Below are 23072 nucleotides of genomic sequence, written 5' to 3' on the forward strand. Positions count from 1 at the left end.
CTATCAAAACCAAAAAAAAAAAAAAAACAGTAGAACACATCAATGAAACCATTGATGAATGCTGGTTCTTTAAAAGAATTAACAAAATTGATAAAACCACTAGCTGCTTTGATCAAAAAGAAAAAAGGAAAGGACCCAAATGAATAAAATCAAGAATGAAAGAGGAGAGATCACAACCTACACAACAGAAATAAAAACAATAATAAGAGAATATTATGACAACTATATGCCAACAAAATGGGCAATCTGGAAGAAATGGACAAATTCCTAGAAACATATACACTACGAAAACTGAAACAGGAAGAAATAGAAATTTTGAACAGACCCATAATCAGTAAGGAAATAAAAAATAGGTCAAAACACAGGAGTCCAGGGCTAGATGGCTTTCCAGGGGAATTCTACCAAACATTTAAGGAAGAGTTAACACCTATTCTCTTGACACTGTTCCAAAAAATAGAAATGGAAGGAAAACTTCCAAACTCTTTCTAGGAAGCCAGCATTACCTTGATTCCAAAACCAGAGACCCCACTAAAAAGAACTATAGACCAATTTCCCCGATGACCAGGGATGCAAAAATCCTCAACAAGATATTAGCCAACCAGATCCAATAATACATAAAAAAAATTATTCACTACGACCAAGTGGGATTTATACCTGGGATGCAGGGCTGGTTCAATATCCACAAAACAATTAACATGACTCATCATATCAATAAAAGAAAGGACAAGAACCATATGATCCTCTCAATAGATGCAGAGAAAGCATTTGACAAAATACAGCATCCTTTCTTGATAAAACCCTCAAGAAAGTTGGGATAGAAGCAGCATACCTCGAGATCATAAAAGCCATATATGAACGACCCAACGCTAATATCATCCTCAATGGGGAAAAACTGACAGCTTTACCCCTAAGGTCAGGAACAACACAGGGATGTCCACTCTCGCCACTGTTATTCAACATAGCATTGGAAGTCTTAGCCTCTGCAATCAGACAACACAAAGAAATAAAAGGCATCCAAATTGGCCACAAGGAGGTCAAACTTTCACTCTTCACAGATGACATGGTACTCTGTATGGAAAACCCAAAAGATTCCACCAAAAAACTGCTAGAATTGATTCATGAATTCAGCAAAGTTGCAGGATATAAAATCAATGCACAGAAATTGGTTGTGTTCCTATACACCAACAATGAAGTGACAGAAAGAGAAATCAAGGAATCGATCCCATTTACAGTTGCACCAAAAACCATAAAATACCTAGGAATAAATCTAACCAAAGAGGTGAAAAATCTATACACGGAAAACTATAGAAAGCTTATAACAGACACTGAAGAAGACACAAAGAAATGGAAAAAGATTCCATGCTCCTGGATAGGAAGAACAAATACTGTGAAAATGTCAATACTACCCAAAGCAATCTACATATTCAATGCAATCCCTATCAAAATAACACCAGCGTTCCTCACAAAGCTAGAACAAATAATCCTAAAATTTGTATGGAACCAGAAAAGACCCTGAATAGCCCAAGCAATCTTGAAAAAGAAAACCAAAGCAGGAGGCATCACAATCCCAGACTTCAAGCTATACTACCAAGCTGTAATCATCAAGACGGTATGGTACTGGCACAAGAACAGACTCTCAGATCAATGGAACAGAATAGAGAACCCAGAAATGGACCCACAAACGTATGGCCAACTAATCTTTGACAAAGCAGGAAAGAATATCCAATGGAATAAAGACAGTGTCTTCAGCAAGTGGTGCTGGGAAAACTGGACAGCAACATGCAGAATGAACCTGGACCACTTTCTTACATCATACACAAAAATGAACTCAAAATGGATGAAAGACCTCAATGTAAGACAGGAAGCCATCAAAATCCTTGAGGAGAAAGCAGGCAAAAACCTCTTTGACCTTGGCCACAGCAACTTCTTACTCAATACGTCTCTGGAGGCAAGGGAAACAAAAGAAAAATGAACTATTGGGACCTCATCAAAATAAAAAGCTTCTGCACAGCGAAGGAAACAATCTGCAAAACTAAAAGGCAACCGACAGAATAGGAGAAGATATTTGCAAATGACATATCAGATAAAGGGTTAGTATCCAAAATCTATAAAGAACTTATCAAACTCAACACCCAAAAAACAAATCATCCAGTGAAGTAATGGGTAAAAGACATGAATAGACACTTCTCCAAGGAAGACATCCAGATGGCCAATCGACACATGAAAAAATGCTCCACCTCATTCATCATCAGGGAAATACAAATCAAAACCACAATGAGATACCACCTTACACCTGTCAGAATGGCTAACACTAACAACTCAGGCAACAGATGTTGGCGAGGATGCAGAGAAAGAGGATCCCTTTTGCACTGTTGGTGGGAATGCAAGCTGGTGCGACCACTCTGGAAAACAGTATGGAGGTTCCTCAAAAACTAAAAATAGAACTACCCTATCACCCAGAAATTGCACTACTAGGCATTTTTCCATGGGGTACAGGTGTTCTGTTTTGAAGGGACACATGCACCCCCATGTTTATAGCAGCACTATCAACAATAGCCAAAGTATGGAAAGGGCCCAAATGTCCATCGATGGATGAATTGATAAAGAAGATGTGGTATATATATATACAATGGAGTATTACTTGGCAATAAAAAAGAATGAAATCTTGCCTTTGGCAACTACATGGATGGAACTGGAGGGTATTATGCTTAGTGAAATTAATCAGAGAAAGACGAAAATCATGACTTCTCTCATATGAGGACTTTAAGAGACAAAACAGATGAACATAAGGGAATGGAAACAAAAATAATATAAAAACAGGGAGGGGGACAAAACAGGAGAGACTCATAAATATGGAGAACAAACTGAGGGTTACTGGAGGGGTTGTGGTAGGGGGATGGGTAAATGGGTAAGGGGCACTAAGGAAGCTACTCCTGAAAATCATTGTTGCACTATATACTAACTAATTTGGATGCAAATTTTAAAAATTAAAAAATTAAAAAAAAAAGACTTGAAACCACAAACTCCTAGAAGAAAACATAGGGACAAATCTCCTTTTTATTGGTCCTAGCAATGATTCTTTGGATGACACCAAAAACACAGTGAACATATGCAAAAATTAGCAAAGTGGATTACATCAAACTAAACAGCTTCTGTACAGCAAAGGAAACAACATCGTGAAAAAACAACCTATGGAATGGGAGAAAATGTTTGCAAACAATACATCTGATGAAAGCTCAGTATTCAAAATATATAAAGAACTTGTTCTGTTTACTAGCAAGAAAAGAATCAATTTAAGTAAAAAATGGCAAAGGACTTGAATAGGCATGTGTCTAAAGAAGACACATACACACAAAATAAGACACATAAATAGCCAACAGGTATGTGAAAAGGTGTTCAACATCACTAGTCATGAGAGAAATGTAAATAAATGAATGGTGCCTGTGTGGTTCAGCCGGTTAAGCATCCAATTCTTGATTTCGGCTTAGGTCATGATCTCATGAGATTGAGCTCCACATGGGGCTCTACACTGTTAGCTGTTAGCTGTTAGTGCAGAGCCTGCTTGGGATTCTCTCTCTCCTCTCTCTCTGCCCTTTCCCTGCTCGCTCGCTCTCTCTCCCTCTCTCAAAATAAATAAACTTAAAAAAAAAAAAGACAAAACCACAATGAGATATCACTTTACACCTGTTAAGATGGATAGTATTTTAAAAACTATAACAAGTGTTGGCAATGAGTGAAGAGAACCATGGTACACTGTTGGTAAGAAAATAAATTGGTATAGCCATTATGAAAACTGTATAGAGGGTCCTCATAAAGTAAAAAATAGAACTACCATTTGATCCAGCAATCCCGCCTCTGGATACTTATCCAAAGAAATTAAAACCAGGATCTTGATGCGGTCCCAATAGTTCACTTTTGCTTTTAATTCCCTTAAAAGACAGATACATATGTTTTCACTCATATGTGGATCTTGAGAAGCTTAACAGAAGACCGAGGGGAAGGGGAAAAAAAAGTTACAGAGAGGGAGGGGGACAAACCATAAGAAACTCTTGGATACTGAGAACAAACTGAAGGTTGATGCGGGGCGGGGGAGAGGAGAAAGTGGGTGATGGACACTGAGGAGGGCGCTTGTTGGGATGAGCACTGTGTGATGTATGGAAACCAATTTGACAATAAATTATATTTAAAAATAAAATAAAATAAAACCAGGATCCTGAAGACAGCTATACTCCCATACTTGTTGCAACATTATTCACAATAGCCAAGAGTGGAAATAACCTAAATGTTCATCAATGGAGATATAGACAAAGAAAATATGGTATAACCTACAATGGAATATTATTGAACCTTAAGAAAGGAAGCCTTGCCATTTGCAACAACATAACATGAATAAACATTATGCTATGTTTAATAAGACAGATACTGAAAGACACACAAGATATGATCTCACTTATATGTAGAATCTAAAAGAGTGAAACGCATAGATTTTTTTAAATCATTTTAATGTTTGTTTATTTTTGAGAGAGACATAGAGCGTGATTGAGGGAGGGGCAGAGAGAGTGAAGGAGACACAGAATCTGAAACAGGCTCCAGGCTCTGAGCTGTCAGCATAGCCAAAGATGCTTAACTGACAAGCCATCCAGGTGCCCAAAACTCATAGAATCAGGGTATGGAATGGTGGTTGCCAATGGCTGAGGTAAGGGGAAACGAGGAGGTGATAGTCAAAGGATGAAAACTTTCAGTCATGCAGATAAATAATTTCTATATATTTATCATTCAGCATAGTGCCTAGAGCTAACAATCCTGTCTTACGTACTTAAAATTTGCTAAAAGTGTAGATCTCATGTTAAGTGTTCTTACTATACACACACACACACACACACACACACACAAATAATAATAATAATAATAATAATAATAATAATAAAGGGTACAAGAGAAAACTACGGGAGGAGATTGATATGTCTATGGCCTTGATCGTGGTGATGGTTTCATGGGTGTGTATTTATACCTAAAATCATCAAATTGCATACATTAAATATGTACCACTTTTTATATGTCCACAATACCTAAAAAAAAAAAAAACTGGTTTAAAAAACTACAATAAAATTTACAATCACTCCACACTCTGGGAAACAGTATGGATGTTCCACAAAAAACTAAAAATAGAACTACCCTACGACCCAGCAATTGCACTGCTAGCTTTTATCCAAGGGTTATAGGTGTGCTGTTTCGAAGGGGCACATGCACCCCAATGTTTATAGCAGCACTATCAACAATAGCCAAAGTGTGGAAAGAGCCCAAATGTCCATCAATCGATGAATGAAGAAGATGTATACACAAACACACACACACACACACACACACACACACACACACAATGGAGTATTACTCAGCAATCAAAAAAATGAAATCTTGCCACTTGCAACTACGTAGATGGAACTAGAGGGTATTAGGCTAAGCGAAATCAGTCAGTCAAAGAAAGACAAATATATGACTTCACTCATATGAGGACTTTAAGACACAGAACATATGAACATAAGGGAAGGGAAGCAAAAATAATATAAAAACAGGGAGGGGGACAAAACATAAGAGACTCTTAAATATGGAGAACAAACAAAGGGTTATGGGAGAGGTTGCGGGAGGGGGATGGGCTAAATGGGTAAGGGGCATTAAGGAATCTACTCCTGAAATCATTGTTGCACTATATGCTAACTAATTTGGATGTAAATTAAAATAATAAAATTTAAATTTAAAAAAGAATATCTGATGGGAATGACAATAAAAAGATAAACTAATAAATTTGATATTGACAAAAAAAATTTTACAATCACCCCAAAGAAAATGAAATACTTACGTAAATTTATATCATGAATAAGATCGTTATGCAGAATATTACAAATGCTTGTTAAAAGAAAGAAGATCTAAATAAATGGAGAGACATGCCATGTTCCTGGATTGGAAGACAGGACACACTAAAAATAGCAATTCTCCCCAAATTGGTCTATAAATTTAATGACATTCCTATCAAAATCTCATCCAGGATTTCTTTGTAGACATAGACAAATTATTCTAAAATTTACATGGAAAGATATAGAATCTAGAATAGCTAAAACAGTCTCGACAAAAAGGAGAAATAAAATAGGAAGAATTACTCTAGCTGTTATTAAGACTTACTGTACAGCTACAGTAATCAAACAGGGTGATATTGACAGAGGACAAGATCAAAAGACCAGAATAGTGAATCCAGAAACAGGCCCGCACAAATATGCTCAACTGAGTTTTCACAAAGGTGTAAAAGCAATTCAGTGGAACTGCCATTTCAACAAATGATGCTGGAGCAACTGGACATCCATACACACACACACACACACACACACACACACACACACACACAGTGTAACTCGACCTAAATTTCACCCCATACAAAATTTAACTCGTAATGGATCACAGGCCAGTAAAAAACATTAAAACTATAAGAACTGTAAGGAAAAAACATGGGAGAAAGTATTAGGGATCTAGGTCTAGGCAAAGAGTTTTTAGAGTTGAGATAAAGTTCTTAGAGTTCTTAGAGTTGAGTTCAGTCCATAAAAGGGGAAAAGTAAGTTAGACTAAGTCAAGAGTTTAAAATTTGCTCTGCAAAAGACCCTGAGAAAAAAGGTGAAAAGAGAAGCTACAGACTGAGCGAAAAATATTTGCAACCACATGTTTAACAAAAGACTGCTATCTAGAATATATGAAGAATTCTCAAAACTCAACAGCAAAAATAACAACCCAATTCAAAATTATCAAAAGACAGGAAGAGATATTTCAATGAAAAGGATATACAGATGGCACATAAGCACAAAAAAGATGTGTAACATCAGTAGCCATGAAGGAAATACAAATTAAGATCATGATAAGATATTCAATACCCACCTCTTACAACAGCTAAAAATACAAAATAGTGACAACACCAAATGCTGACAAAAATGAGAGAAACTGAATCACTTATATACTGTTGGTAGGAATACAAATGGCACATTCTCTCTGTAAAACAGTTTGGCAGTTTCTTATAGAACTAGACACGCAACTACCATATGATCCAGCAATTGAACACTTGGGCATTTATCCCAGAGAAATGAAAACTTATGCTCCTACAAAAACTCATACATGATTGTTTGTAGAAATTTATCAGGAACAGCCAAACACTGGAAACATCCCAGATGTCCTTCAACAATGAATGGTTCAACAAACTGTGGTATATCCATACCATAAAATATCGCTCAGCAATAAACAGGAATGAACTACCTGATTCATACAACAATCTCAAGTGAATTATGCTGTCAAAAAAACAATCCCAAATATAATTCTATTTATATAACATTGTACAGATGACAAAGCATAAAAATGGAGAAGAGGTAATCAGTTGCTAGAAGTTATGGAAAGGGGTGTAGAAGGGAGGCAAGGAAGTGGTGTGCCCATAAAAGGGCAAGAAAAGGGATCTTAGTGGTAATGAAATTGTTATGTATCTTGACAGTATTAATGTCAACTTCCTTTTTGTGGTATTGCACTATAGTTTTGCAATTTGTTACTACCAAGAGAAACTGAATAAATATTACACAGAATTTCTCAGCATTGTTTCTTATACCTGCATATGAACCCATAACTACCTCAAAATCAAAAATGTGTGTTGTGTGTGTTTCTGTATGTGCATATACAACTATTTAAAAAGAACACACTGACCTGAAAAATATACAATATATTACTGTTAAGCACCTAAGTGTAGTACTTGATAAAAGTAAATGCTGCAATAAATATTTGTCAAATGAACAAAAGAAAATTATGTAAAATATACTATTTGCTCCCAAAATTATAAAAATTAAAAACTAAACTCTAAGTGTTTATATAACTACATATGAGCATGGATAAAAGTGTAAAACAATGCAGGATGTTAAGAAAAATTACTTCATAGTAGAGCAAGGGTTGGAAAGAGGACAAGATGAAGAGAGATTATTAAATTTTTTCTTGGTAATCTTTAGAATTCTGCTTACAGTAAACACCCATGAAATTTGAGGATTTAGGGAAGAGACAATTAAGAAAAGATGTTTTTTTTAAATATTTTCAGATTTTTTGGAAAAAGGCAAACAATCCAAAACAATGAAAGCCAAAGAATATGAATGTATGAATATGACTGTTGGATGCTATTAGCACACTGATATTCAAATAATACAAAGTTTGCAAAATGAGGGAAATGCAGCTCTTACCTTCAGGGAAGTGGTGGTGAGACCCCAAAGTGAGAAGAAAGCTGAGACTAAGTGATTACAGACTAAGCAGAAGAAGCAATCAGAACAAGGAAGATGACTGTGTGACAATAAATTCACCAGACTCAAGAGATAGTACATACTCAGTCTCCCTAGACTATCAGACAACTCTATGGTATTGCTCCCTCCACACAAAAAGGGAGAAAGATGGATTGGGAACACATACACAAAAGTGACTATCAAAATACAGAAAGTGGCACAGGCACTGTTCACGTTGCTGAGAAGACAGATTTGAGTGACATGAAAACTGAGACAAAACTGACATTTGCAATGAATCCTCAGCCCAGGTCAGTGACACACTTACAGTGTAGCAACTTCTACAGGGTGTTTTACATTGCTTTCAGTGCACAAGGGAAGGAAGAGAAGAAGGGATGCTGGCCAGGGAATTATGAAACATTGAGCGTGTCTTTAGAGAAGCTAAAGGGCACAGCTGCAGGCTTTTGGAGAAGGAGTTGTGTGACATAAAATTCACAATGCAACCACAGAGGAGGGGCAGATAAGTCCTAAATGTATTATGTACAGAAGCTATAATGAAGAGAAAGAAGGCATTGGTTTGAGTGGATGCAAGAATATTCAAGAAAATTTAGAGGTTAGGAGAAAAGCTATCTTATTCACCTACAGATTTTAGACAAAGCAAGTTTGGTGGTCCTTCATCCTGAATTGGTACATTGGTCTAGGGAAGGAAGGCGAAAGGCAGGCTAAGCATAAATTAAATTACCCATGATAAAAAGATGGAAGCCAACCTGATTTAGTTTTATGAAGCCAATGTAACTCTGATACTATATAGTCATGAAAAGGATCCATTTGGGACTCACACTGACCTGGATTCAAATCCAGATTCATTCAAAGTTTTTTTTTTTATTTTTTTTTCAACTTTTTATTTATTTTTGGGACAGAGAGAGACAGAGCATGAACGGGGGAGGGGCAGAGAGAGAGGGAGACACAGAATCGGAAACAAGCTCCAGGCTCCGAGCCATCAGCCCAGAGCCCGACGCGGGGCTCGAACTCGCGGACCGCGAGATCGTGACCTGGCTGAAGTCGGACGCTTAACCGACTGCGCCACCCAGGCGCCCCTCATTCAAAGTTTTGTGATCAGAAGTCAGCTATCCACATGTCAGTTATTTTATTTGTAAAATGGAAATAATGGTTGCACTTACCTCACAGGGACATTATATTGAATGAGGTGATACATGTAAGCACTTAGTCCAGTGCCTGATCACAGTAAGTGCCGGCAAGGCTGTAAAATAACTCTAAATGTCATACAGTATTGTTGGGAATGAAAAATGGTATGACTACTTTGGAAAAGCATTTCTTAGCTTCTTATAAAGTTAAATATACACTTACCACATGATACACTGATACGATTCCTAGGTATTTACCCAAGAGAAACAAAAATATTTCTACACAAATATTTGTATGCCACTACTCACTATAGCTTTATTAATAATAGTTAAAAAATGAAGACAACCCAAATGTCAATCAAAAGAATAATGGATAAATAATTGTGGAATACTTGTGCAATGGAATTCTATTCACCTATAAAAAGGAATGAACTAATGATACCTTCAAGAAAATGGATGACTCTCAAAAACATGTTGAGTGAAAGAAGTCATATACAAAATAGTACATGATCTCATTTATATAAAATTCTAGAAAAAGTAAAAGTAAATTTAAAAAACAGAAAGTATACTATTAGCTGCCTGAGGCTGGGGCTGGGGCCAGGGTTACAGGGAATTAACCGCAAAGAATAACAAGGGAACATTTGGGGATGATAAAAATGTTTTATTTCTTGTTTGGGATGGTGCTTATATGAGTATATACATTTGTGTCTAAAATCAAATTATATACTTAATATGGGCGCATTTACCCCAATAAATTTATTTTTAAAACTGTTAGCGACCTAGAATAAGTTTTCCAAAGAAGTACATTGTCATCACGGAGAAATCATTAAATTTTATTGAATAAAATAAAAGGGGACTTGAATAAACAGTAAGATATAACAGGTTATGAATGGAAAGATTCCATATTCAGGCGATAGCAATGCTCCTCAATTAATCTATAAGCTAGATTTACTCCCAACTAAGATCCCACAAGGTTTTTCATGGAAGTTAACAAAGTGATTCTAATAATCATGTAAGAGAATAAAGGCACAAATAAAGCCAAGATGTTTCTGGATACACACACACACAGAGAAGAATAAGAAAGTGATTTGCCTGACATATATAAAGATAATTACAGTAATATTGGTGAGGAATTAGCATATAACATTAATGTAATAGAGAACACAGCCTAGATCAAATCTATTATATATAAGAACTTAGTGTGTAATAATTGTATATTATTGTAGAAAAATACTAGAACAACCAAGTTTCCTTTTAAGAAAAATAAAGAAATAAAACTAGACCCTGGTCTCATATCATACACACAAAAATAAATTTCAGATGGATTAAAAGAATTAAATGTAAAAAAAATGTCTAAACACACCATAAAATGTATAACCTTTACAATCTCAGGGTAGGAAAGGAACTATTCAATAATACACAAAAGTACATGGCCTAGAGGTGCTTTTTATTAAAATTCAAATTTTCTGTAAGGCAAGTGACACCATAAACAAAATTAAAAGATCATTAACAGACTGGAAGATTGTATTTCCAACATAAACAAAGGATTAGTATCTAGAATATACAAAAAAGGTGTACAAAAAATATAGAGGGAAGGGTAAGGCAACTGAACAGAAAAATGGGCAAAAGAAATGATCATACAATTAACAGAAGAGGAAATATAAATGACCAATAAATATATTTAAAATATAAACTAAAATAATGAGCTCATGTTTCTACTTAATCAGATTGACGAAAACGTAAGAGTCTGATAATATAAAGTGCTGTCAAGGATGCTGAAACACAGGATCTCTCATAAACTGCTACTGGGAATACAAATTGGAACAACTATTTTGAAGAACAATTTAACAATATCTGCTAAAAATATAAATGTGCATATCTGATAACCCAGAAATTCCACTTCTAGATGTTTGTTTAAGAGAAACTATTATCCATGTGGAAAAAAAGGCATGTACAAAAATATTAAACAGCAGTATACACAGCAAAATCTCCAGAAACAGTAAGTCTACCAGTAAAGAAATAAATAAATTTTAGCATAATCATATGCTATAAAACCATGTAGACATGTAAAGGGATGATAAAGCTCTGTAAACCTGCATAAACAGAACTCAAAACATAATTTCCTGTATACAGTAGGAAATAATTTATGTAAATATCTAAAAGCACCAACTAGCAAAAGCATTATAAAAACTGAATTCGAAAGATACACAAAATTCATGATAATTGTCTCTAAGGTGAGAATGAAACACTATAGGAGATAAAAGAGGCTTTATATGTAAATTTTATTACCTTTATTAAAAAGGAACTGAAAACAGGGGGGACAAAATGGTAGTCAATTATCAATTTTGAACGTCTTGATAATGTGTGCATTGGTTATTCTTTGTACTTTTATATATATTAGCCACTTCTCAAGTAAAAGCATGACAAAAAAAACAATGAAGAATATTAAAAACAAGTTATGAGGCTGCTGCAATATTCTAAGGTTGTGGGGTGTACAATGGGACATACTCCAGTGGGGATGAAAGGAGGCAGATACACAAGCTCTTTAAGGAAGCGGGCCTCAGTGGCTGTGTGAATGTTATGATAAGAGAGGCTGTTTCCCCATTCATAATACTACGTTTGACACGTAATGAGTTCGTAAAATGTTTGCTGGATTCTGTGAATGACATTAGTACTTTCCTGGTTGTAAGAGTTTCAGCCATGCAATGTGAGCTTACAGGAAGGGAGGTAATGGTGGAAAAGATGAAGGTGCTATCTATTACCTCAGAAAAGAACTTCAGGGAATTAATTTCTCAAAAGGTGGGCCCGGTAAACATAGTTCAGAAATCCCCTTCTAAATGCTAGAGAGCCTTTAGAGAGAACTACTCGTCTTCTGTAAGAAAAGTCTTTGGAAGACCAACACAGCACTGGTCTCCTTAGCCAATTATTGATCAGAGAGACTTAGAAAATGCCTCTTCCATGCCTCACATTGAAGGGAAAGAATGATTGGACAAGTTAAGAGGGAGGTTTCAACACCACAACCCAATTTTTCTGTCTTACAGTGTTGTCTGGGAGACAAAGACAGGAACTGTGACCTCAGTATGCAAGAGAATACTAGAGTCAGTACTATCTATAGTCAAAGACAGAGTCAATCCAAAGGACTGACCCCACTGCAGAGGAAGGGAAAATGGATAAGGACAGCAGACAATACTATAGGAGAATTGATAAAAATTAGATCTGACCTATTCCATACCCCTACCAGAAACTGACTTCTACTAGATCCTATTATGATAGGGAGAATAATTCCTCTCACAAATTTGTAACATTGGCACCAGAATATCCACTGTCCTTGGTATTGGGGACTCCCAGTACCCCCAGAGCTTTATGGAATACTAAAGATGTTCTCATGGAAGGACTGGGGAGCCTCAGATGGGGGAGGGAAGTGAAGCTAGAAGACCCAGAAAACTGAGTGGTATGGTGATTCCATGTCATCCACATCTCCATAGGATATGGAGTGCCACCTGATCTTACCTGGGGCTTATAGAGTCTCTCTACCCCAACAGAAACTGAGGGGAAGTGAAACGCCTGGGCTATTGGGGGCGCTACTGGTCACAGAAGGCTCTCACTCGCCTGGGAATTGAGACTTGACCAATTAAGAGTTTGTCTTAATAGGTTTCTAGAAGAGGATTCAGTGTTGAGTGGCACCACTAGGACCCAAGATTTTCTGATCTGTAATCTACGTACAAATGGATAATCTACTGTTATATGTTGTTGTTCACTGGTCACTGTAAGCAGAAAATTGGAGCAGACTCATACGACACAAGCTGATCTCTGGAAACACTATTCTACAGCAGATGGTGGTAGTAGCTGCATTTGTCAAAGAAGTGAGAAATTCAGGGTCAATTCCCAGAGCCCTCTGATTCCTAGCCAATGAGCCCTCCTCCTCCTCCTCTCTACCTTCACCCCCTCTACAGGGCTGGCATCCACCCCTGGGGAGCAGGCTCTGACATATAGCCCCACAAGGTCACAGGTGTACTGTCAGATACCCTCCTCCAATGGCCAATGTCAGAGGGAAAGACCAGCTAGGTGATCCCCCAATCTGTTCAGAGAGCTTCTGTAATGTTGGACTGGGGCCTGGGAAACCAAAAAAGGAACTTTTCCACAGATAAAGTCAATGATATCCCCCAATACAGCCTGGATTAATAGACAGTGGGCAACACAGAATATAGCAGATTTGCAGGAACTTAATGATTTCAATTTTGTTGGGTTTAAAGAATCTGTGATTTATCTTATGAACAATCTTTCGTACAGTTATGTCCAGGACAAGAATATGTCAGCCAAAAGTCCCATTAGTCTCTTGAGGCCATTGGATATAATGGCATTCAAGGGCTTTTTTTCTCCCAGTTGTCTCCTTCTCGGCTCTCCACCCACTGTCCCTACCTTCCAAGTGCTCCTCTCCTCCCTCAGAAATCCTAGGACAACCTGAACTTCCCCTCCCAGGAACAGATCTTTTTGCCCCAAATATCCTAGAAAATTCTTATTCATGTGCTAAATCTCAGCAGAAATGTTTAAAGCAGTGGCTAAGAGCAAGAATGCTAGGGTCAGACCCAGTTGGTATCTAACTGCTATTTACTAACTGTGCGCCCTTGGGTAAGTTACTTATCTTTGTGCCTTAGTTCTTTGTCGGTAAAATGGAGGAATCTTTGTACCCCATTGCAAATACATGTTGTAGGAATAGGACTTAGAGCAGTGCCTGCACATAGGAAACTGCAGCCATTACTATAATTCAGAGAAGAGGGAAAGGCTCCTTTCCCTGTGCTCCCACCATATCTGATACTAACCTCAATGAATGCAATTACTAAAGTAGCCCTCCAACAACAGTTTGCGTCACTGAGTCCACTAGACAGTGAGCTCCTTGAGGGCAGCAGTGCCTTGTTATTGCCATCGTAGCCTCACCATATGGTACAGGGCCAGGCACAAAAGAGATTCAATCAGATCTGCTATGAAGCTGGTTTTGAAGAGCAAATTTGTTCCAACCAATTGCTACATTAGGCAACTAAGTTGGAACTGAGTGAATTTCATATTTGTTTACTGTATGATTCCCTCTGCCAGGAACTAGGTGAATGCACAAAACTGCATTCAAAACTGCTGAACATAGCAGCAAAGGAAAATCCAACATCCACACACCTAAAACACCTATCACGGCTCAGGTTATGAACCACACTCATCCACATCTGGTGTTAGAACATTCCACCCAATTTCGGATTCAGTAGTCCCCTGCTATGTGCAAGTTATACGTTCCAACATCCCCAGTGGATGTCTGAAAATATGGATAGTACCAAACTATATACACAGGCATACCTCAGAGATACTGCCGATTCAGTTCCAGACCACCACAGTTAATGCAAATATAGCAATAGAGTCAAACGAATTTTTGTTTCCCAGTGCATATAAAAGTTATGTTTACACAGTATTGTAGCCTAGTAAGTGTACAATAGCATTAGGTCTAAAAAAAAAAAAAATGCAGAGTACGTTAATTTAAAAACTTTATTGCTAAAAAGTGCTAACCATTATCCGAGCTTTCAGTGAGTTGTAATCACTGACCACAGATCAACATAACAAATATAATAATAATGAAAAGGTTTGCAGGGTGCCCGGGGTGGCTCAGTCAGTTAAGTGTCTGACTTCAGTTCAGGTCATGATCTTGCAGTTCATGGGCTCGAGCCCCGCCTTGGGCTCTGTGCTAACAGCGAAGGAGCCTGGAGCCTGCTTTGGATTCTCTCTCTCTCTCTCTCTCTCTCTCTCTCTCTCTCTCTGCCCCTCCCCCCCTTTCAAAAATAAAAAATAAACATTAAAAAAAATTTTTTTAAATAATGAAAAAGTTTGAAATGCTGCAAAATTTACCAAAACGTGACAAGGACACAAAGTGAACAAGTGCTGTTGGAAAAATGGCGATAGACTTCCTAGAAGCAGGGTTGCCACAGACCTTCAATTTGTAAAAACCATGCTCTGTGAAGCGCAATCAAGCGGAGGACAATAAAACAAGGTATGCCTTGTACCGTGTTTTCCTATACATGCATTACCTATGCCAAAGTGTAATTTATAAATTAGGCATAGCAAGAGACTAGCCAAAATAACTAATAGTTATAACAATATACTGTAATAAAAGTTATGTGAATGTGGTCTCTCTCAAAATATCTTACTGTGTTGTACTCACCCTTCTTCCTGTGATGATGCGTGAGAGGATAAAATGCGTGAGGACAAAGTGAGGGGAATGACGCAGCATTGTGACGTGGCGTTAGGTTACAGATGACCTTCTGACGATTCGTCAGAAAGAGAATCATCTGCTTCCAGACCGCAGTTGATGGCAGCGGGCAATCAATTGAAACTGCAGCAGCGAAACCACAGATAAGGGGGACTCCCGTAGTCTCCCCTTCTACCGTTTCTCAGTTATTCGCAAGCTGCTTCTAATGTTTCCACAAGGAAAACTCCTTGTCTTTTTCAAGGTAATGTGTCATAGTTACTGGTGTGTTTATGTGCTTTCTAACCAGCTAACATATGTAGAACGGTGCCACCATTTTGATTAGGGTCCTATCCTTTTTTTAAATATGTCACTGGCGATGTTTTGGAATGTTGTGCCCTACTGCCACCTTTCCCGCAAGTCCTGTTTTTTCCTGCATTATTTTGTATAGCGTGGTGATTTTTAGGCTCTGCCTCGTTAGAGCAGAATCATACCCAGTGGACTCGGGGTTGATGGTATGTCTTTCTTTCTCATCTCCATAGATACCTAAGGCTCCTGAAACTGTAGGAGTCCATGTTGGTCAGCAAACAAATGCTGTTTGGGCCAGCAGTACTGTCACACAAATAAAAGCAATAAATATATATACATGGACAACGACATGCCAGGTACTGTGATGAGCAGTGGAGATACTGGCTAATAAGAAGCATTGCCTGTAACTCAGCCTAGTGGGAGAGAGAGAGAAGTAATTACAACAGAGGGGGACGCATGCTATTCAAGAATATAGCAAGGTCTTCTCTCCAGACTTCAGGGAGTCTGTTTCTTTCCTTACTGCCCCCATCTCTGCCTCCTTGCTCTACTTCCTGAAGTTACCTGTCAGCACAGAGCAAGGAGGCAGCACAGGGAAGAGTTAATGTGGCACAGGTGGGAGGGGTAAGGGCCCTGAGGGAAGCCAGTGGAACAGCTTCATAAAGGGCCCCAAAGGCACTGGTCAAGGTGAAGAGAAGCTGCCAACACCCAGTGCACAGGATCTTTCTCCAGTCAAGTCTTCTGCTGGTGTTTTCCTCTTCATTCATTTATCCATTCCATGTTTATTAATCTTCAGTAAGCTAGAGTCTGCGTGGAATCAGTTCTACTCACCCTGCCTCCTCCAACGTCAGAGATGCTTCTTCCACGTATGGCTGCTACTCTGGGTTGAGTGCCATTTCCTCCCCTTCTGTCACCTCCACTCCCTCTGGCACCCCAGAAATAAGACTTTAGCGGGACCCCCTTCTGGATCATGAGAAAGGTAGGGAGTCAGAGAAGTTCCTTTTTTTTTGCTGCCATTTCTCTCTCTGTTCCTTCCTAGGCCCAACTTCAAACCTCCAGCTGGTGTTCAAGTTTACTACTTAAGTATCAAGTTAAAAATAATGTAAGCACCCCCAAAACCCACCAGATTTTCTCTGGTCACATCAGGCTTCCATTTCCACTCAGTCCCATCTTCCTCACCCTCCTATTTCTCCTTTTCTCTTTACTTTATTCTCCAGGGCTGATGCCCAGAATGTTAAAGATGGAAAACACTGCAACTACTGTGCCCACCCCCTTGTAGAGCTGAGGAAACTGAGGCCCAGAAACTCTGCCTAAGCATATACAGTCAAGGACAGTGCAGCCTGGGGCCTGATACCCAACCAGCTCTGGCTTTCTCCCCATCATACAGAGACTGAGATGGACTCTACTTTGGATCCTAAGGAAGAAAATATTTCATGTCAGCCACAGCTCTCAGCTGACCTCCAACTGTACCAGCCACTGCAGCAGTGAGGCCCTCCTTCCTCATGACCAGTGTCTCCCCTGGTCTCCCCCTATGACACTCATGGGCTTTCAGGCACAAAGGATTCTCCCATCCAAGCTAGTGTAGTGACCTTGATTATCTGTCAAAACCCCCAACCAAAGGTATAACCCTGTGGTCCCCCAACCCTGCACTACCCCTACACATACTCCATGGATGGGTCTCTGCCACTGTGATACCCCCCCCAAAATCTCTCCCTTTATCCTTCCCCTTTCAGGAGTCATGCCCCCATGAACCCTAAAGCTTTGCCCCCTCCACAGGATGGCAGAAGGTCCACATTCCAACTCCACCTTCCCACGCCCAACCTTCTTCATACTGACTGGCATTCCAGGGCTAGGGCCTGCCCAGGCTTGGCTGACACTGGTCTTCGGGCCCATGTATCTGTTGGCCCTGCTGGGCAATGGAGCACTGCTGACATTGGTGCAGATAGATTCCACACTGCAACAGCCCGTGTTTCTACTCCTGGCCGCACTGGCAGCCACAGACCTGGGCTTAGCTACATCTATAGCCCCAGGGTTGCTTGCTGTGCTGTGGCTTGGGCCCCGGCCTGTGCCATACAGTGCCTGCCTGGTCCAGATGTTCTTTGTTCATGCACTGACTGCTGTAGAATCTGGTGTACTGCTGGCCATGGCCTGTGATCGTGCCGTGGCAGTAGGGCGTCCACTGCACTACCCTCTCCTAGTCACCAAAGCCCGTGTAGGCTATGCAGTCCTGGCACTGGCACTGAAAGCTGTGGCTATTGTTGTGCCTTTCCCTCTGCTGGTGGCGCGATTTGAGCACTTCCAAGCCAAGACCATAGACCATGCCTACTGTGCACACATGGCGGTGGTAGAACTGGTGGTGGGCAACACACAGGCCAACAATTTGTATGGGCTGGCGCTTTCACTGGCTGTGTCTGGTATAGATATCCTGGGCATCACTGGCTCTTATGGGCTCATTGCTCATGCTGTGCTGCGGCTGCCTACCCAGGAGGCCCGTGCTAAGGCCTTTGGCACATGTAGTTCCCACATATGTGTCATTCTGGCCTTCTATGTACCTGGTCTCTTCTCCTACCTCACACATCGCTTTGGTCGTCACACTGTCCCAAAGCCCGTACACATCCTTCTCTCTAATATCTATTTGCTGCTGCCACCTGCCCTCAACCCACTCATCTATGGGGTCCGCACCAAGCAAATCAGGGACCGACTCCTGGAAATCTTCACATTCAGAAAAAGCCAGTTCTAATGGGCAAAAAAAAAAAAAAAAACAATGGAGCCTGGTGGTGGAGGTGAAGGAATATTCAGAAGAGTCCAGGGCCTGGAGGTGTGGATTATGTCTTCTTTGTCCCACTGTCTACATATGACTGTGATAATCACTCAATAAATTATTTGCTGTGAAGCCTCTACAACACATATCACTAGCATCTGCAGACTTTGGTCTATCCACATATCCTGCTTGGGAGGCAGGAGGCAGGGGGCTACATGTTACCATGCAGGAAAATAAAATCAGGAATTACCATGGCTTATAGTACACAAGATTTAACTTAAAGAAAACTTCCTTTCCCACCCCTTCCATTATTTTAACCTAAGTCTGCCCATGTCTCCACATAAAAGCTCCTCTATTGATTCTAGACCTGGGGACCTGGGAAGAGTGAAGCTGCCTCTGGAGGAAAGTGCTTGGGTAGTTTTCTGGGTTCAAAGCCCTCTTCATTCCTGGAACCAGATTCTGTCCTTAGGGAAGAAGTTACAGGCTTATTCCCCACATTCTGAGAATCTGGATAATGTGTCCAGATAGGGGTCCCAAAATTGGCCATTCCTAGTTCAGAGAATCCCCTTGGTTTCATGGGTTAGGGTCTATTTCCCCTACCTCCACTCTCCTGTCAATATCTCAAGAATTAATGGCTAGAACTCTCCCTTAGGAGTCAGAGGTCTAACTTAAAGATTTTGAGGGGCACCTGGGTAGCTCAGTTGGTTAAGCATCAGACTTCAGCTCAGGTCTTGATCCTACAGTTTGTGGGTTTGAGGCCCACATCAGGTTCTGTGCCTCCGTCTCTCTCTCTGTACCCCACCCCCCACTCATGCTCTCTCAAAAATAAACACTTAAAAAAATTTTTTTTAAAGAAATTCTGATATCCCAGGAAATCATTGTAGCCACTTTACCTGCTTGCCTGAGGTCTAGTCACTATGGTCTCTTACCAATTTGCTCTTCTCTGCATCCTCAGCCAAGAATGTTGAATTCCCAAATAAAATCTACATCAGCACCCCCATTTGGACTGGCCAACATCACTAGAAGCACAGGATGTTGGTATAGGAATATTTCACACTGCTGTGGCTACCAGAGAATAGAGATATTACACATGGTGTAACAGGGGATTGACCTTCAGCTAAGATTACAATGGAAGGGACATTGTGCAAAAGATCTTTCACACCAGCATGGAGCCCAGAATGAATATAATTTCAGACAAAAAGCAGGAATTCACTTTTAGAAGGTCATGGAAAGCTGCAGGCTGCACAGGCAGACCCAAGCTCTTTGGGAAAACTATCATAACTGCAGGTATTGGAGTCAGCCATGAGGACCTGAAGCCAAGTGCAATGCTAACCACTCAGCACAAACAGCTGGACCAAGTACCACGGGAAAGCACACAGAACAGGCGGCTGCAAATCTGAAAAGGCAGGTGACATCTTCTCAGGGCCACATGGGGTCTCACCAGGTCCTCACTAACAAGGAGCTAAAGAGAAAGCCCAGAAGCTCTGCGTGATTTTCAGAGGTGTTGTCACATTGAGAAGATTGACAGTTTTCCTTTGTGGCCTCAGTCATTCCCAAGACTAATCTTTTTCATGAAGTTCTGAGTTAAAAAAATTCCTCAGGCAGATTTTGTGGATAATTATGACAAAATTCTAATCCTAATTGGAACTGAGTCATTAAGATGTCCATATCCTTCTCTTAGGGATTCCTCTTTGATAAATCTATCCTGACAAAATAATTAGAGATGTGAACAAAGATGTATGCAGTAAGATATTTATTACAACATTATTATAAAGAAATGTACGTGTGACAGTCTTGTGTCACACATACACACGCACACATTTTTTGCCTCTCCCCTCTGGTACACGAAAAAGGGAAATCCTATGCAGCCAATGTTCACAAGCAATGAATTCTGTCACCTTCCCACCACAGGAAACCTCTTGTCTAAGGCACCTTCATTCCCTGGTTGTGCACAGCTTCCCAGCGCAGCTGAGTCCAAGGTTGTGCATTGTTCATTGCAAGAACTTTCTTCAAGCCAAAAATCCACACCCTTGGACATTAGTATTTTGTCTGGATGGAGAGCACACACATACCTACCATGTGATGTGTTCAGAAGACTACCAGCAATCCCCTACTCCTCACAAAACCTGAGAGTAATTCTAAACGCATAATCCCTTATCCACAATTCCAAAATAAAAAAATCTTTGAAGAAACAATGTTTTTTTCATAACTTTGGCCAAAAACCTGACCTGAAACATCACGATGGTATTTATAGTATTTATGTATTTCACTTGGTGTGAATATTCATACATTTAGCTGCAGAAATATTGATGTGTTTGATTATAGGGCACTGTCCTAAACCTCAGTGGAGTACTCCTTTATATACAATAAAGGCACTATATCCCTTTCTAAAATCTCAAAAATTCTGAAGTCCAAAACACATCTGTCCCTGGAGGTTTCAAATAAGGGATTTGGGACTTGTACACTTATCCCTATAGCCTGAAGAAGTTAGGGCTCTTTATCCCTTGGAAGTCTTCGCTATCAACACGATTCTATACTGCCCTGAAGCCTCTTGCAGAGAACCTCATGTTCCCTAAATAACCAGCTCCTCTCTTCTCATGCTGTCCGGTCCAGTCGCCGCTCAGATACGTTGCAGATGATCTGTGTCCAGGGAAACCCCCGAATGTGCCACACTGGAGGCAACCCCATGAGCAGGCTATGGCCCGAACAGCCCAGTCCTGAGGCTCATCAACTCCATCCAGCACTCAGTTGTCATCTATTTTCCTTCAGTAACTTTCAGTCTCAGACTCTGAGCCAAAGGGAAATACAGTCTCACTTAATGTCAGGGTAGGAAAGTGTGGAATGCAGGGAGCCTAAAGAATCATGATCATCAGCAAAACAGAAGATATGGGCTTCTGGCTGAGAGTTCATCTGTACCCAATTTCCCCTCTGAGCCCCCCTGATGAGAATCTGAGATTCTCATCACATTTCACCAACAGCCCATCATCCCTATCCCTACCCTCCACCCCCTTCTCATTCTGGAACCCCATCAGGATCTGGATACCCGTGTTTATCAGTAACTCCTGTCTCTGGACCTCTGCATCTCTGCCTCCCTGCACTGTCTGTATTGCCCCACATCTGTGTGCCTTGTCCTAGTGTATGTCTCTCTCCCCACTGCTGTCTACCTCACTCAGGATTCCCTTCTGGAGGGAACAGAGGTGCCAACTATGCTATACCAGATAATCCCTCCTGGCATAGGGCTAAGAGGGCACTAGAGGAAGAGATCTGGTTGTGCTTGTCCTGACAAGGAGCCTGGGGTTTCTGGTTTGGTCTCTGAAGCATTTCTCTCACCTTGCCCACTTCCTTTTCACTACACCACTTTGAACATCCACTGAGCAGGCGCCCTCCCACCACACACTCGAGAGCAGAAGGAACACAGCAGTTTCTCCCTTCACCAAAAAGGGACTACCATTTAAATTTTAACTTAAAAGCTGGAATCAGGGGCGCCTGGGTGGCTCTGTCGGTTGAGTGTCCGACTTCAGCTCAGGTCATGATCTCACGGTCCGTGAGTTCGAGCCCCGCGTCAGGCTCTGTGCTGATGGCTCAGAGCCTGGAGCCTGTTTCAGATTCTGTGTCTCCCTCTCTCTGACCCTCCCCCGTTCATGCTCTGTCTCTCTCTGTCTCAAAAATAAATAAACATAAAAAAAAAAATTTAAAAAAAAAAAAAAAAAAGCTGGAATCAGGCTGACTTAGGCTTGAATCCCAGATCCTCCATTAACTCAGTGTATCCCTTGCGCTAATTTACTTAACCTCTCTGAGCCTTTTAATTCACTTGTAAAATGAGGAAATAATAGTACCTACTTCAAGACGTTACTAAAAGGATTAAGCAACATAACAGATTCAGAGTGTTTGGCATAGCTTCTAACATGGGATATTTGATATTAATTCCTCTCCTGGAGCGCAGTCCCATGCCCAGAGCCAAACCTTTGTTTAAAGACCGAGCACCCATATATACCCTTAGCTCTAACCTACCCTGAGGCCAGTAACATCATGTAGGACCATTCCCTGTGCCTCATATTCATACCTCAGCCAGCTCAGACGATGACCGACTTTATGGGACAGCTCTACATGCTGGGCAGGCATAGGAAAGGATGCTCCCCATACAGAAGTGGTCTTCCTAGGCATGCAGGAGACTCTCAAAAGGGACTCAAGAGAAGACTCTTTAGACAGATAAGAGGCAGAGTCAGAGAGTAGCTACTAGAAAGGCTCTCCAGAGTGGTTCTTCTCTGAGGAAAAAACACTCTTCTTCTCCAGCAAACACCAGGTTGAGATCTCTGGACAGAGACACAAGGGGAAATCACACATAGATTAGGGCTGCAGTA

The 23072-nt window shown here is 40.3% G+C and overlaps 2 protein-coding genes across 3 annotated transcripts in view; one reads left to right on the forward strand and one right to left on the reverse strand.

Moving 5' to 3' along the window:
* Window positions 1-17712: 17712 nt before the first annotated feature.
* Window positions 17713-18690, forward strand: LOC115524642 (olfactory receptor 52W1). The gene has a single exon (XM_030331098.1). The coding sequence runs from the start codon at window positions 17728-17730 to the stop codon at window positions 18688-18690; it is 963 nt and encodes a 320-aa protein (XP_030186958.1). The 5' UTR covers window positions 17713-17727.
* Window positions 18691-22347: 3657 nt separating this feature from the next.
* FAM160A2 (family with sequence similarity 160 member A2) overlaps window positions 22348-23072 on the reverse strand; it is a 30684-nt gene continuing 29959 nt past the window's right edge. For both annotated transcript variants that reach the window (XM_030331077.1, XM_030331075.1), the window contains exon 13: window positions 22348-23024. In XM_030331077.1, coding sequence (XP_030186937.1) covers window positions 22948-23024 — 77 coding nt within the window. In that variant the 3' untranslated portion in view covers window positions 22348-22947. The remainder of the gene's footprint in view (window positions 23025-23072) is intronic.

This window comes from Lynx canadensis, chromosome D1, assembly GCF_007474595.2.
Source record: "Lynx canadensis isolate LIC74 chromosome D1, mLynCan4.pri.v2, whole genome shotgun sequence".
In the NCBI taxonomy this organism is placed as follows: Eukaryota; Metazoa; Chordata; class Mammalia; order Carnivora; family Felidae; genus Lynx; species Lynx canadensis.

What these genes read in the sequence shown, in the direction of transcription:
- LOC115524642 (XM_030331098.1), top strand. Translation starts at nt 17,728, where the DNA reads ATGGCAGAAGGTCCACATTCCAACTCCACCTTCCCACGCCCAACCTTC.